Source organism: Corvus brachyrhynchos, unplaced genomic scaffold, assembly GCF_000691975.1.
Source record: "Corvus brachyrhynchos isolate BGI_N302 unplaced genomic scaffold, ASM69197v1 scaffold80, whole genome shotgun sequence".
In the NCBI taxonomy this organism is placed as follows: Eukaryota; Metazoa; Chordata; class Aves; order Passeriformes; family Corvidae; genus Corvus; species Corvus brachyrhynchos.
Window position 1 is genome coordinate 9,579,741 of NW_008236769.1, and position 16,769 is coordinate 9,596,509.

General features: G+C 37.7%; 1 protein-coding gene across 5 annotated transcripts in view; it reads right to left on the minus strand.

The window, feature by feature from the left end:
* Nucleotides 1-338: 338 nt before the first annotated feature.
* ACOX3 (acyl-CoA oxidase 3, pristanoyl) overlaps nt 339-16,769 on the minus strand; it is a 31,235-nt gene continuing 14,804 nt past the window's right edge. For 4 of the 5 annotated variants that reach the window (XM_017727693.1, XM_017727692.1, XM_008645063.2 and 1 more), the window contains 11 exons: nt 13,919-14,015; nt 13,337-13,519; nt 11,958-12,080; nt 10,176-10,296; nt 9,575-9,694; nt 8,314-8,427; nt 6,848-6,963; nt 4,127-4,301; nt 3,587-3,654; nt 2,807-2,893; nt 339-758 (listed from right to left, as the gene is read on the minus strand). In XM_017727693.1, the coding sequence (XP_017583182.1) occupies nt 639-758; nt 2,807-2,893; nt 3,587-3,654; nt 4,127-4,301; nt 6,848-6,963; nt 8,314-8,427; nt 9,575-9,694; nt 10,176-10,296; nt 11,958-12,080; nt 13,337-13,519; nt 13,919-14,015 (1,324 nt within the window). In that variant the 3' untranslated portion in view covers nt 339-638. Of the gene's footprint in view, nt 759-2,806; nt 2,894-3,586; nt 3,655-4,126; nt 4,302-6,463; nt 6,625-6,847; nt 6,964-8,313; nt 8,428-9,574; nt 9,695-10,175; nt 10,297-11,957; nt 12,081-13,336; nt 13,520-13,918; nt 14,016-16,769 lie in introns of those variants that run through there. The other variant, XR_001859806.1, reaches the window with a different exon arrangement.

Sequence of the window (16,769 nt, forward strand, 5' to 3'; positions counted from 1 at the left end):
TTTGATATTGCCACGTTACTCACTGTTTGGTTCCTTAGAACTGGGGCAGTTAGCAAGCTCCCAAAGGCATCCCGTGCCTCCAGGGATGAATACCTGGCTTTGTTAACATGGAAATAATTGCTTCTCCTTATCTCTTCTTTTTTTCTGAGAGGTGATATAGGTTGGTTCTCTGCAAGATGCTCCCCAATTTTTCTCTCACTATGATCACTGTTAATACAGGCTTTTTTTCCAAAATTTGTCCTAAATTTTTTTTTGCTTTTATCAGCTTATTCATAATCCCTGGTGGCAAATGTTTTTAAATTATTTACCTTCTATAATACGAAAGTAACAACAAGAGACTGATTGGAAAATTTCTTTTATATAAACTTTGCAAAGCAGCAATCATAATGAATCTTCATTTTTTACATTTAATTGAGTAAATACGTATAGTGTGCAACGTGTTGCTCTTGCTCTTGTCATTATTATGTTAACAGTCCCTGACATCAAGTTGGACTTGATTTCAAAGTTATTTTAAAACTTGGCAACTCTCATGAAAATCTCTTCCATTTTCAGTGTTTGACATATGGTCTCGTTTCCTCCTGATGTTTGAAATGAGCTATCCATCTCAGGCCCATCCAGACTCTTACAAGTTGTTTGGTTTACAATCTTGACCTCAGCCTGCCTATAACAGGCTTATTAATACAAAATTCTGCCCACCATGAAGGTCTGTTCAGAGCTTTGTTGCCTTGAAGGATCTCTCCCCACATATTTTTATATAACTGCAAAATAATAATAAAAAAGGATTAATGCCTTTGAAGAAACAAAGAAAACTTCTGCAAGGTAAATTATTTAACTTATTGATTGAAATGAGATTTTGATTGAATTTCTAGATAACAAATGTGAATAATTATGTACAGGCAAGAATAAACATAATGATAACAATGAATAGAGGATTAAATATAGACAGCCAGGAGACAAGGATCTTTATTAAGTTTTTTTTTTGAGTGAGAGATTGGCAGCTTTTATCAAATTTCAGTTGAAAATATTTACACAAATTGAAAACCACAGACTTACAGGCAGTTCAGAAAACCTTCCTGAACTCTACAGAACATGGATTGAAGAGCACTGATTGAAATTATTTTCTCAATGATTTAATGAATTTATAAAAAATTAAGTACATGAGGAAGTGTTTAAGGTTCCTATGTGCATTTCTCACATATTATACTCCTAATATTAATAAGTCTCTGTGGCTTCTGCATTTGCAAGAGCTAAGAGCTACCCAATGAGGAGACAGCCAAATCCATCACATGACAGCTTTATCAGCTGCTGATAGGAAACCTCGGTTTGACTGCTAGAATACTATTAGGATACTGTTCTAGGAACGGGTCACTGTGAACTTGTACCATATTTTATATTTCTGCCTGCAGCATTTGCTCACTTCTGCTAGAGACAGAAAAATGTGTTAAAATGGGCTTTTAGCCAATACAGAGACTCTTAACATTCATACAAACTATGCTCCTTAACTGAAGAGTTACCTTTGGAGCTTCCCTCCCATGACCTCTTGCATTAATTTAACCTCAAAAACCTATACAAATGGAAACAAAGTTTCCAGTGATGATTACAGACCTCTAGGAGATGGCTGGATAGGTAGAGCCAGACTTCCCTGTCTCATTTGCAAAGACTGTGTTAACAAAGTAATCATTGTGTTAGGTCAGCTTAGAAACATCTGTTCTGCCTTCTGTATTGCTTGATCACCATGGGAACAATGGGCAGCTTTAGACAAGAAGTCACAGGGAGTACTGAAAACCACGGAGTCCGTTTGATGCAGCATTCCAGTGTCAAACACCCTGGCAGTGGACCCAGGCTCCAGGGACTGTCTACAGTGTCCACCCAAACTACTGTACTGTGACACTGGTCTCTACAGAACAGTTATCCCACAGCTTGGCCCTGATGAGCAGGTTTGGCCCAAGAATTCTGGTTTGCTGAGACTTTGGAATAAAATGCAGATCTTGAACTATGCCCAAAAAAAAAAAGGCAGGGAAGGACCAGGAGCTGTTGTAGCCAACTCCATGGTGCACCCACATTCTGAGTCCTGCTTGTAGGTCTGGTTATGCCAGTTCAGAAAGAATATGGTAGAAGCAGAAAATACACAGAGAAGGAAAACAAGATCTGTCAGAGCAATGAAAAGGCTCTCACAGACAGTAAATAGATATGGACTGGGATTAGGAAGTATTTTCTCACAATACTCATAATTAAATTGTAGAAATGATGGTGTGATATAAGCAAAATGACAGCTGAATTTGAAAATGGATGGAAAAAATGAAGAATAGACACATCTGTGGCTACTACACAGAATGATACAAACAGAACCTATGGCATGAGACATCTCTTAAACTTCCAACAGCTGAGACATCAGGGAAAGAACACCTCACTGTTTCATCTGTTTAGCAGCATTCTCTTTGGCCATCCGTCTCTGTCAGTCACAGAGTATTCTGTGAACTGAATCCAGTATGGCCATTCCTATGCTCTTAACTCTTACTTTGTGTAACTACACCAAAAAATTTCCTTCAGCCCTTTTTTGGTTCAGTGCACAGATGCCCACAACAGCAAACTACAGCAATACTGCACAAGTTTCCCAGTGAAGCTTATCTCCAGTAAATGCAAAACCTCATTTTCTGCTGACATCATTTAACTCAGGTAGTATTTTCTGCTGAAAAAGTGTCTTTCTTTTCTTTTGTACTTGTGAAATGTCTTGAATATGTTAAGGCTATTTACAGGCAATAATCTTCATGATTAAACTTACAAATTTTACAATGGGTTTGCTTACCTCTCCACTTGCTTTACCTATGGGAGAATTGAGAATGAAGTCGGGAGGAGCAAAGACATCAACGAGGGCAACTGCATCATCTTTCAACTGTTTAAAACCAAAAGACATACTTTTGACAACTTCTGTAGTTGTCTATGGCTCAACTACAGAGCAGCATAAAAATTATTTTCATAAAGTACCAGCTTCGATAATTTAAGAGAAATCCACAATAAATAGCCTAGTTTTATTTTGATTTTTTTCACTCCCAGGGTAAGTGCCAAAAGAGACTGTACTTTAAATGTCTTCCTCCTTTACTTAGGGGGGTTTGAACACATGTTAACCAATATACTGCTGTTTACACATATAAACACATATACTTTTGGACTTTAAAAATATAATGACCAGATTCTTCTTTGAAATTTTGCTGACCTGCAAAGAATATGTTACAGTTTGGAAAGCTTTTGTGCTAAGAAAAAAAAAATCACAAACTAACTCAATAATGAAATAAAAAGAACTGGATTGAAATATTTCACTGGCTTTCCACTGAAGATTGCAAGGCCACAGATGCTATGGTGTTATTTTGTAGGACATACTGTTTTCCATTTACTGGTAAATAAATTAAGACTAGATTCATGGTCAATGAGTTGCTGAAGTTTACAGAAAATTATTCAGGAACCATTAATGTAATATCCTGCTAATTTACCCCTTGAAGTACAGAATAATCTGATGACTATAAACCATGTATCTCTTTTTTAGTATTTATATACTATATTATTATTTAATCACAATAAACAGGCTTACCCTGTAGCAGAGCTCCAGAATAGCATTCTGAATAAATCTCCCAGGTTGTTCACCTGAAGCATAGCCACCTTAAAAACATTCACAGATAAGCTTATACCAGTTAAGATTACACTGATACAAATTTTTTGCGAAGTTCATGAGTCCAGTAGTCAAGACTAAGTAGCTGCACCTGTGTAACTGAACTGACAGTATTTCATTAATGAGCTGACTGCAAAATTGTTCATCTCAGCTACGTAGAGCCTTTTGCAGTGACAAGCTATGCTACAGCATCGTGCTGCCTACGCCTCATCCTCTCACACAAGCACTGGATCACAGCAAAACTTGTAATCTCTCCATTATCTCTGAGGTAAAATAGAGCCTTTTGGGTTAATTTTCACTGCAGATTCCTGCTCCTGAAAATTTGGTGGAGAATAATTGTTTTATATTAAACAAGCAGTAAGAAAATGCTCTAGCAGAAATCATCACTAGGATTCCCTGCCCCGGCCAAATCAGGACTTTATAAAAGTGACATGCACAGCATATTCAGGGAGCTGATCTCACCTTGGTAGAGCACAGCCAGGTGTTTACTCAAGGACCAGAGCCCATAGAGAGCACTGAGGCTCCTAAGCACTGGCTGCAGAGCCACCGGGACGCTGGTATCGTGAGTGTAGTCGTGGTACCGTTGTAAGACTGTTTGCTCAATAAAAGCAATCGCCAGAGACCGACAGTAGTACACCTTAGGGGACAGGGAAGAAGGACACTCAGTAACAAAATGCAAAGAACCAGTCCTCAGCCTGTGCAGAATGGCATTGGTCTGAACTTAGTGGAGTTCTGTTGATTTAGGTGTGATGATCCAGCTTGAGAAATTCAAAGAAACAGCAGGAGAAAACACTTTCCACAATGTCTATGCAAAGGTTAGTTATGAAATGTCTCATGAAATGCCTCTTAGAAATAAGATTTCACGCCTATTACCAGTGTAATTTGGCAGTTGCACCCAGGCTTTATGGGATTAAGAAGCTACAGCAGAACGAAGACAATGTAAAGTAATGTTTGCTGATTTTAGGATTGTTAATAAACCTATATAACTCTAAGAAGTAAAAGGTAGATTTATATTTACTTAATACGATCCAGAGTTTTATAAAGAGGATAAAATATTCCTATTGAAAAATTTTTACAGTCCCTTCAAATAATAGACAAAAATCTGATCATGTCAGCATGAGTGAATTCTGTTGATGGATTGAAACAGATTGCAGTATGTTTTGAAGGAACTATGCAACTAGTCCTTGCCAACTATCTGATGAGAAAGACAGGTCACCAGTTACTGTTAATGCGGAGTATAAAACCTTAAGTGATTGTATGTACTTACATAGGAACACTTGTCTACATTTATATACTGCACCTTTGCTATATGTACTACCATGAAATAGATCACTGACTGACATTCTAGCTGGTGAACAGCAGGGGAATGTGATGCCATTGCTGTCCTGGCTGACTTGTTGCAATAATGTAGCTCTTGTTTGGGTTTAGCTCACTTGTTAAGGGTTAGGTGGTTGGGTTGTGTTTTTTCATGTAGAATTACTTGATCAGTTTTATTTTTTTCTTTTAAATACTTGCATTATCCTTGCATTTAAATCCACTGCGGCACGTAAAAAAGGCATATTCCAAAGATCACTGTCTCTCTCAACAGCTGCCCAGTGGCACACTTATGTCCAAGCTCAGATGCATATATGAACAGCAAAATACACATTTTGTCTCTGCAGGATTACAGAGGACTGCCCACTTACTAGTTGGAGTTTTTGAGATATGAATGTTAATTCCCTAGTCAGAATGAAATAAGTCTTAACAAATGAAACATTAAGAATTAGTTTCCTGTTATTCTCCCCTATAATTTTATTTTCCTCTTTACCTTTGCTTGCACTTCTGTATTGTTTCTATCAAGTTGCCCCCAAACCAAAATAACCTAGGCCTAGGCTAGGAATCTCTTCCAGATCCCCCATAGCATGAACAAATATTTTGTATTAGTCAACCACTGGGCTGACAGAAAAGTGTTTCTTCATGCCCAGAAAGTTTTAAATCAAATATGTACATCTCTTCAAAGCACAGCTTGTAAATAATTTTCAGATGTTTTTGAGGCATGACATTAAAATAAAAAGTCCTCCTGTCCTGAGGATGAATTGCAGGGAGAAAAGAAAAACTAATGACCTAAAGGATATCAACGCCTGTTTCAAAAGCAGTTGTGTGCCTGAGTATCTTTGAATTTTAAATATAATAGAGAAGAAAATCTTCGTACTTCTGAGCACACCACTCTCTCTAATGCACTGGCCCCAGCACCAGCTTCACCAAAATCTGGCCAGCTGACAGGCAATCAGACTGGAATTTCTGGCAATTCCCATTCTGGAGTGGACCCTGAAGAGTTTCTTTAATAAGCTGCTTCTAGGGTAAAAACAGGAAAGATTTTCTCCACTCTACCAGTGGTTTCAAACAGATCATCCCCTGTTGAAGACAGGCTGGCTCTTTCTAGGTGCAGAGTTAAATATTAAATATCCCTTCCTGCTGTTCTTTAATGAGCTTTGCAGATAAGGTAAATGACACTGACCATCTTCAGGGAACTGATCTTTCTTGGTGACAAATAACAAGTGTTCATTCTTTGGATGTGAGCCAGTTTTTCTCATGGAGGTAGCAGAGGAATCTGGTGAGCTTGGGGATATATACTGAAATTCGGAGTTAAGCCATTCCTAGCTGTTAAAACTCTCTGGTGAGATTGTGGATCTGCTATATGTAAATTGTCAATGTTTCCTTTTCAGGTTTCAATGCTGTCAGTCTGGTATCTTTCACGAGTACTTTGCACTATAGGAATTAGAGATGAAAAAGACCTATTAGGTCATCTAGTTTACCTACCTGCCAGAGCAAGATTCTTTCCCACAGTATGTATTCGGCCACAAGCACAGATGGAGAAGTAACAATCAGATGCTGCAGTGTATTTAATACTCGCAGATTTAGTCTTCAGAAGTTGTGCTATCAAAGTTGCCAACATCACACAGCACATGCCTGCAACATTTCTGAAGGGAAATATATCCTGGAAGACTTTTGCTAATGGCAACTGTCCTGCTATCATGTTCTATGCAATGCACATGGTCAGGTATTAAGTTTTATTAGTTACTTGACTTACTGCTTTATGGTTTGGGAAATTGCACTTTATGACACAAGAAGGTAAAACTGACAGAAGCTGACAGACTTGGATGAAAATAAATAAATAACATAAGAAAGATTAATAAGTATTACCTGACAGTTGTTTTTTGCCTCAAAATCACTTCTTCCAGCCTGTTTCTCCTTATTCATTTTTAGGGCACTTTCTCGGAGCAGGTAGCAAACCAGCCATTTATAAGCTGCTAAAGGAACTATGAGAAAGAGAAAAGCTAAATTCTTAACCTCCACATTTATGATGCAAGAAGTCACATGAAAATTCTACTGCAGTCCCAGATTTTGTTACTTGAGATAAAAAGTGAAAGCATTAGTTAATCAATTTATTGACATGACACACTGTCCATTAATGCAGATACAGTAAGTATCAGGGGAGGACAGTCAGACTGTGAGTATACAATGAACACATAACCATGTCTGGCCGTACACTGCTTCAAACTGACCCCAAACTGGAAGATGAGGTATATCCACAGCTCAGTTTAGACTTCTCACTTGAATAAAATTTTTAGATTGCTATTTTTTTGCCATATTAAGACTTAGGCCTGCAAGGTACGAAATCTCTTCTGAGAATACAAGAAGAGAAGACAGTCCACAATTAGTGGAAGCATGTGACTTCCAACATTGTTTTCACTGGTGGCTGAATGTAATCACATTTAAACTTTGTAAATAATTGTGTCATATTTCTAAGAGCAGCCTAGAACTATTAAGTTAAAAAGTTATTCAGCATAAAGTCCTTGCATGAACCCTACTTGCTTGTTTCTTAGCTGAAGATTTAATGTAGAGTATACCTTAGGGTATTGGGAGTGTTTACATGCTGCTGAAATTCAGGCATCTAAATTAACAGTCCAGTTTCTAACAGAATGGATCAATAAACAGATTCAGATATTTTTTAAAACTGTGGTCTGGTTCAGTGGGTATTACCTGAGAGAACATGTGCTGTTGCTCTCTCATTATGTGTTGGTATTCCTTCTAGTTTTTGCCTCCAAGGGCCAATCTGGGCTCACAGTGATACACAAATGGGAACAGCATCTAATGTCATACTTGACTCGATTACGGCAGAGTAAAGCAGGGAAACTGCAGGGAACTCTTTTTCCACCATTAGTCATTTTTCTCTATACAACCAAAAGCAACTGTCAAAAGCAGGCAAACTTCATGCCTTTTCAACATACTTGTCAATCCCTTGTACAGTTTTCTAGAGGAAGATATTTTAGTGATAGAAGGTAGTGGCAATCAATCCCCTTAGAACTGGAAAACAACAATACAGTGGCAAAAAGCCCTAACTCAGAGATGTTATTTTAGAGGAACGAAAGAGAAAGAAAAATATCTGATGCTATCCTCCATTCCAGAAATGAAGTTAGGGAAAATAGAATGTATTTTGAAATCCAAGCTATGTTCTTAGTAAATTAAAATGCATGTAATACAAAAAATGTCAGCAAATATGACAAATACCTAATAAGTAGCAGAGGTTGAATCTCAAATTTGTGGATCCTTTCCTTTGGAAAGGAATTTAAAATTCTAGAATCAGTTTAATAAAAGCAGAAGCCTACCTGAGGAGTCCATGCAATCTTCAACACTAATGGCTGTGAATTTCCAGCCAAGGATATGATGGTAGTCTTGCAAAAAGTTTATTGTTCCCAAAGGGGATTCAAAAGGAGCTTTATCTGAAATACCAGAGAAAATAAAAATGATTTATGAGAAAAGAAATCAGACTTTTTGGAACTAAAAGCCTGTTACAAAGCCATGCATACACTTGACAGGCCAGATGCAATTAGGCCATAATATTTATTTTATTATGGCCTAGTCCAGCCAAAAGAGGACTGGTGGACAAGTGTGGAAAAACCTGACATCACTGCCTATAATTATCCCCCATGAGATTTCAACTCCAACTTCTGAGTTTTCCAGCTCTGTAAGATGCTAGTGAAACTCACTGCTGGAAAACTGAAACAAAATCTAGAGAACTACAAGATGTGATGATGGATATTGCTACCAAGTCAGGTGATAGGAACCGTCCCAAGTACAATAAGCAGACTTATGATGACTTTACCAACACAGAATCATAGAATGGTTTGGGCTGGAAGGGATCTTAAACGTCATCTTGTTCCAACCCTCCCATCCTGGACACGGACACCTTCCACTAGACCACGTTGGTCCAAGCCCTATCCAGCCTGGCCTTGAACAGTTCCAGGGATGGGGCATCCACAACTTCTCCAGGCAACCTGTGCCAGTGTCTCATCACCCTTGCAGAGAAGAATTTCTTCCTAACATCTGATCTGAATCTCTCATCTTTTAGTTTAAAACCATTCCCCTTTGGCCCATGACTATCTGCCCATGTAAAAATAGCTCTCCCTCTTTTTTATAAGTACTGGAAGGCCATAACAAACCAATGGACCTTCTCTTCTCTAGGCTGAACATAATCAACTCTCTCAGCCTGTCTTCATAGCAGAGCTGTTCCAGGCCTCTGAGCATCTTGGTGGCCTCCTCTGGACCCTCTCTAATAATTCCCCATCTTTCTTGTGCTTAGGACCCCAGACCTGGATGCTGTGCTGAGGTAATTCCATTGAACTAAACTGCCCTTCTCAGGGAGTAAGATATACAACTAGCTAGCTTCTGCAAGACAGAAGAAAGAATATTTCTTGCAGCAAATATTTCTGTATTGTGAATGCACCATATGATGGAGTCTGAAGCACATTATTTATGCTCCACAAAATTATTAAATGACTGTCAATTGCTTTCAGTATGAAATTACCTCCTAATTCCATTAGCTACGCACTGTTGGGTCTAGCATAAGCTTCCACAATGAAAACATACCTCTTATGCAATTCATCCAGCTCATTAAGTAGTTGCTGGTTTGCTGAAGCAGGACGTTGTTATCTCCCTCATATGTGCAGTTTGGATCATTGTCATTTCGGATTTCACCCAGACGATTCACTTAATAAGAGCAAGTGCGTAGTTTAATATATTGCAATGTATTAGTAGAAGCTAAGAGAGAGTAAATAATTATTCTGTGACAAAATGCAAGAGAGCTGTCTATTCTTGTACGTAGAACTATTATTACAAACAGATGAGCTTGAAAGTTCACTGATTACCTGGTACAGTAAAGATTTTAGAAAAGTGTGGCATTTAACTTACATGAGGAATTTTCATCTATAAAGTCTGCATCTTTATTTTTGAAACTGAGACTGAATTACTCATAGAGTCTGCCCAAACGCTGGTGCAGATCCTAAACGGGTTTAGTGGGGTTTTTTTGTGACTTCAGGTATGAAATAAAATTTAAAAATACGGATATGAGGATAAAATACTTTCTAAACACATTGCTAAAATTCAGACATCATGGCACAACAGCAATCAAAGAACACATCAAAATAACCAGTCTCTTTCCGATCAGTGCATGCAGTGGTCTGTAACTTACTGGCAAGGTAACCATGTCCTCCACAAGCTTCTCGGCACTCCTGGGCTGCCTGCTGAGCAGTCCAAGATGCCAGCGGTTTGCTGGCAGCAGATAAAGCATGAATCTCACGTCCCAAATCCACCTTTGTGAAAGGAAAGATTTGTAACTTTGTGAAAAAGAAGTTACAAATGAGGAATAACTTTTACAGAAAGTAAGTTGGTGACCAGCTAAAGCTATAGATACGTGTACTGCTTTATAATGAACAGTAACTGGTAATACAGGCATAAAACTTTCTGAGATCTATGTAAGTGCAAAGCATATTCTTTGGTGCCACAGAAAAACCCTGCCACAACAGAGGAACCTTCAGCACCAACTTTCTTTTATGGGACAGCAATAATTTGTGTCAGGTAATGGACACATGGGTGCATCTTAGCTCAGATGTACCAGCTAGCACAGCATTGAGTGAGTTAGTTTACCACCTGCCAAGCTTTCCCTTCCAAAAATGGAGAGGCAGGTGGTTGAGGGTGGCCTGTCCAGAAAAAGCTTCTATCCCTTCTGTGACATAAGCAGTATCTCTCTTCCCAGCCAGCAATAGGATATTTATAATATTTATTGCCTTACACAGTTTTCACTGATCTTTTAAGCATCAGTTTTGCAAAGAGCAGGAAAACTTATATATACACCCCCAGAGATTCCAGGGAATCACAGTAGCCTGCATTTACACTAACTCTGTTGACTTTCCTTTGAAAACGTGTTTGGAATTCTGGTTTCTGGAGATAGGGGCATGATACAACCAAAGCTTGTTTAAGAACACCTCCCTGGTTGGTGTCATTTGTTTTAAGATCTCCTGTAGAAAAAAAGAAATCCATAAGGATTACATTCTTAAAATTTTCAACAATGAGATTCTTTCCTATCATGATTTTTTTTTCCTGATAGCCACTGTTTTCCCTAAGATTAGTGACTGCACTGAAGATCTACAGAGATGAAGTGTCAGGAAAAAAAAATCAAATAGATTCTTCTGTGGTTTGTGCCAAGAGGAGAAATTAAAATACCCTGCCATTAGTACAAAAGTATTTAATGAGCTTTACTTTAGCTGAAAAAAGCTTGAGGATTTAAGTAAGACCTGAGCAATACACAGCCAGTTTGTAGGCCCTAAAACTTTTTATTGCCAAATATTATAAAACTAAATAAAATTTATATGCTGTAAAAACACAATACTGCAGCTAATTTGATGAAATCAAATTTTTGATAAATTAATCAGTCTTTGCACAGAGGCTGATAGGTTAAACTATTTCCTCTGTAAAGGGATGACTTCCAGTGGGCTGATTGTGGATGAAAAATTCAGTGTTAAAACTCAAAAGTCAACTTTTTTCTCTAAAAATATTTATTTTAATGCATGAATTTGAATTGCAAATTCAAGCCAGACACACAAAGTCTGTGCAGGAATTAAGATAAGTATATTTTCAGAAAATCTTTGATATATGCTCCCTGCAGAATCATTTACAACAGTTATAAGCTGAATTTACACCACCATAATATATTTATGATAAAAAATTCTGCAAGAGAACATAACCTTCAATCCCACAGAAATCAATAAAACTTTAATCACTCCGTCAAAACTAATTTGAATGCTTTTCTAAATGCAACTTTAATTAGTATTTTGTATGCCCCATATTTCTGAGACATTGCTCTATCACTCTTGATCATAAGGGAGCCTAAGACTTCTAAACAGATCCTCCATTTAACATTTTACAGTTTATTATAGTAAGAATTCAGTGAAGAAGAAATATGTAAATATCTCACCTGTCTCTGACTCCTTTGCTTTGTCAATACACCTGCAAAAAACTCTACAAAGTTCCCACACAGGGACTTTGAGAAATAATCTAAGGCATATGCAGCAGCCAGATAAGGAAAAAGACGCCATTGCTGGAATAAAAGAATTAAATTGATTTGATCACAAATTGATATATATATATATTTAATAGTTATTATATTGAACCAACCTATTAATTTTTACTGTGTTCAAAATGGAAAACTGCTTAATGGAGAAGAGAAAAATAACCACCTATAACATAATTACATTTAGTTATGTAGGTGCTTATTGTTCTCTTTATACAAGTTATGGTTATATTATTTTAGTTCTCACACTTCATGAATTTGTGATAAGCATTCCGTTAAACCAGGGAAAAAGTTCACTGAAGCTTTGGGGACCAAAGACGTATTTTTGCCAAGTGTTTATAAAATGTCTGGCATGCCAGGGTCAGTCAGGATTCATACATTTCTTCAGTATGAACATGACAGAGGTTGTTAGTATTTCATGGGGCTCATGAAGGAAAAGAAAAACTGCTTGAAAGTCTTTGTGGAAAGGAGGAAGGGAATGAGTTTCACCAAGCAGAACCCATAGAACAAGCCAAAACTGGGAAAAATTGAGAGATTCAAAGAATAGTGGAAAGCAGGCCCTGGCTTATTCAGAAATGGTGGAAGGAAGGCACCTTTCACCAGTTTGTAGAAACCCATGAAATCTGTCAACATTGCAAGGTAAATGTCAACCTGGAAAAAGGCACCCACACTGCAAGGACAAACTGGGCAGGTTTGTTTTCAGCACTTCTTATATATTAACCTTTGTCATTCAGCAGATCTGAGTTTTCCCTTTTTCCCAGTTACTTTACATATACTTTTTCTATTTTTTTCATCTGCATATACTACAGGTAAACCTTGGTTATAATCCTCTTCAAATCAGTATTAGCTTGAGACTTCTCCACAATGAATGCCATACTTTTAAAGCATACAGGCTACAAATGAGAAAATTAGTGTAGCAGCAAAAGAAGCACTGATATTTTGAAGCAAATGCTAGTTTCTACATCTGCAGTACTTTCACATGTGCATGTAAGACAGTCTTTCTCTGAAAAGGTTACTATTTTAGAAGACAAATGTTTGTAGGTACTTCAGAGGAACATGAATTGTTTTGGTTTTGCTATTCCAAGAATTTATGTTAAAAGCCTGGTCATGCCAGGAGAAGGTTTTGAGTTGGAATGAACCCCCACAGCTGAACTAGAATGATGCTTCAGGTGACACAGACAACTTTAATCCACTAACTTCACAGTCACTATTGTGATCTGCAGTAGCTCTGAATGTGAGTTTCATTATATAAAAATGTTTAGGTTGAATTCCAAAATATTTACCTGTGTTTGGTATTCAAGGACAGGTATTTCTTCATCCTCAGTTGGTCCAAACTGATGGCGAGCTGCTGAGAAGCGAATGGCTATTGCCAAGGCAAGCTTTAAATTGGTCATGCAAATTCCAGTGATCATAATTCTGCCAGTGGACAAGGATCCCACAGTTGCACTGAAACGCTCTTTAGCATCCTGAACAAATAGAAGACACAGAATGAATGCTGAGGCTAACATTTCATTTTACCCCCATGAAGATGCAACTTGGTAGCATGATCAGAAGCAATTTTGGCAATTTTGTTTCTTGACTCCTTCAGATGAGGTATTCAGGCAGGACTCAGAATAGTCTTGCCTGAATATAGTCACACTCTAAACTCTTTGGGATTAGTAGGGTCGTGGAAAGAGCACAAAGTTCAGTAAAGTCAGCAAGGTGAGTTATCTCTAAAATGCAATTAAAAAACTGACATTCATACCTCATGTGAAATTGTCAACAGTTCAGGTATCCAGTACTTCCCAACATAAGAGGCCCATTGCTCTGTCTCTTAACCTACTTATATCTTTGTATATTTAATGAAACAAGGCCTTGTTTCATACCTTGACTGAACTTGAGTACTTCCCCTCAGCTGTGACATCTCCAGCTATATTCAGTATATTTTCTTTTGGTATCCTGACATTGTGGAACATGGCAAATCTGTTTAAACAAATACACAAACAGATCTAAATCTAAGATGTCTACATAGTCTGAGGTGTTTATATTACAGAATAAAGGTCACAAGAAAGACGGGATTGCAAAATTATCTCAGGCATGTCAGTGAACCAAAAACAGTGTCCTTCAAGCCAGGTAGGCGATTTTAGGGAAGTATGCCTGGGACAACAAAGACTTTCAGAGCAGCACAATAAATTCAAGACGAGAAATTATTTGTTATAACTCTTCTGATTTTTGTTTTTTTGTTTTAAAAAGATGATGTTTACAAAACCAAAAAAAACCCACTTTAACTCTGGGAGACCATTTCAGCAGCTTTGTAAGGAAAGAAGTCAAAAAGAAATGGAAGGATGAGCAATGTATTCTAGTTAAGGGAAGGGACAAGTAAAGTAACTTATTAGAGACCTTGTACACAGGCAGTTTGACAGGTACTTTCACTGACACTTCAGAAAGCTGAACTGAATTCTCAGGCTGCATGACTTAAGTTCCTTAAGCTGGTATCTCAGCTGTAAAAAGCTTGGGAAGATGAACAACGTCCTTCTCCCACCTAGAATGTGACTGGGCCTTTCTCATTCCAAATTCCCTGCCCCAAACAATTCTGCCCTAACTATATTCTTTACTGACGTGTTGTTTAGTCCAGTCTGGAGACTGCTTTGGGATAGAGACACAATATATTTTTATGAGTCTAGAATATAGATCTGTGAGGATCACTCATTCTACTGCAGTACAAATAAGGACATAGCTGAAATAGTGCCCTGAGAAGGAACCAAAAGGAAAACTTTCCTTTGTTTAAACTCAAATTAGGAATTCTGTTCTGTGAAATGTGGCATCTTAAAAAAGGAAGAGCAGGATAACCCTTTCTAAATTGCAGCACCCTAGCAGCAATAAAGAGGGAAGTTCTTAAGATAGGGAGAATGTCCTGAGTACTCGTATTCTTCAGGAAGAAAGTGATTGAACTGTTTCACCCAAATGGGCAACACAATTTGGCACAATAGCAGCAGTATCAACCCCACTCACGAATATCTCACTATCTAATAGCGCTTGAAAAGCTGTATTTGTAATCAAAGAAAATTCCTTTTTCCTGCCAATAAAGGCTGATATATTTAATATGGCTCACGAGAGCCAGGTCTTTCACATTAATAAATTACATAAGGGCTGCATTGCTGCTTGTGTTTTTAAATTATGAGTTGTTTCCAAGGAAACGTATCTGAATACTGAATTTATTCAGCCTTAGAGATACACAGTATTTTCAGACTTATACACAGAGAAAGGCATGCTATCCTAACCAAGAACCAGCTGCCTCAACAATGCTAATAAGTGCTTTGTTAAATGCCAGTTTCAGTGAGACAACACTACTTTGTAATAGAAGCAAATTCAGAATTTCCAAAAATCTGATTTCCATCTATATTAATATTTTTTTCATATCACTGAAAATAAAAAATCTCATTTGAGAAAGATCTTTTGGCTAAATTCACATTCTCTGCTCCCTATATCCCAAACAGAATCACAACTAAACCTATACAACAACCAATATTCTTGAGTAATAGCATGCATCTTAGAAAGAACTTGAGCTTTTTAATTATTAGTACTCATTAATTACAGAAGAGTGTGTGTGGCAAGGTTTAGGTTTCTAGTTTAGCATGCTTTTTTTCACAGTTGCTGTACATCCATAGAATTCCAAGAAGGTGCTTCCTCCTAGGACCTTACAATGCAAGCATAAGGCAGGAAACTACAAATATGTTCAAATGGTGAAGCAGACACTAATTGCTGAAGAATATTTTCCTGACAGGATGCCTGTCAGTCACAGTACACCAGCAGCTAATCAATGTTATTTTTTTACAAGCCGTTGGAGCAAATGAGAATTTTAAGTAGGAATCAGAGTGATGAAAGTAAGGGAGCTCCATGGATGTTTATAAGGATCCCTCCCAAGCAGGAAGGGATGCATGGAAGAAAGCAATGAAATATTATTTTTAAAAGCTATTGAATAGGTGATTGAAACTGGAATTATAAACCAGACTAAAGGAAGAGCTGACCTCTGATACAAAGATGATACAATCTTTGGGGCATAGATTAGGATGATATTTCAAAGGGCTCCAGTCCTTGGGCCTTCTATCTGCAAATACGTATCTGGAACATGCTTAGCCTCATATGTGATGAATGGTAAGATTCGTGGCAGAATTCACAGAGTCATTAAGGCTGGAAAGCACTTCCAATATCAGAGTCCAACCATTGCACCAGCAGCACCGTGTTCACCACTAAACCATGTCCCCAAGTATGACATCCACACATCTTCTGAACACTTCCAGGGATGATGATTCCACCCCTTTTCCCTCCTAAACCTCCCCTGGTACAACTTGAGGACATTCCCTTTTGGTCTGTCATTTGTTACCTGGGAGATAATGACAATGAATAAACCAGCAAATTATCCCTATTCTGTGTTGTGTTTTACACTGTAGTGATTAGTTCAATTCACTAAGCAAAGTTGTGCAGTTGTAGAAAATTTTTATATTGGCCTGCCTGAGACTCAAGTGTTTCTAAAAAGCAAATTCAAAGCTACTACTTTATAAATCTATATACTAATTACATACTTTTAGGAATCCCAAGCCTACTCATAAGGAATATGTGACAGATGTGTGCTGAACAAAACAGCTCCCAAAATGACCTAAACAGTTTTACCCACTTTCATTTGCTGTGATACAAACCCAAATAGTTAAATCTAAGGGAAGGCTTCGGTCGGAAAGA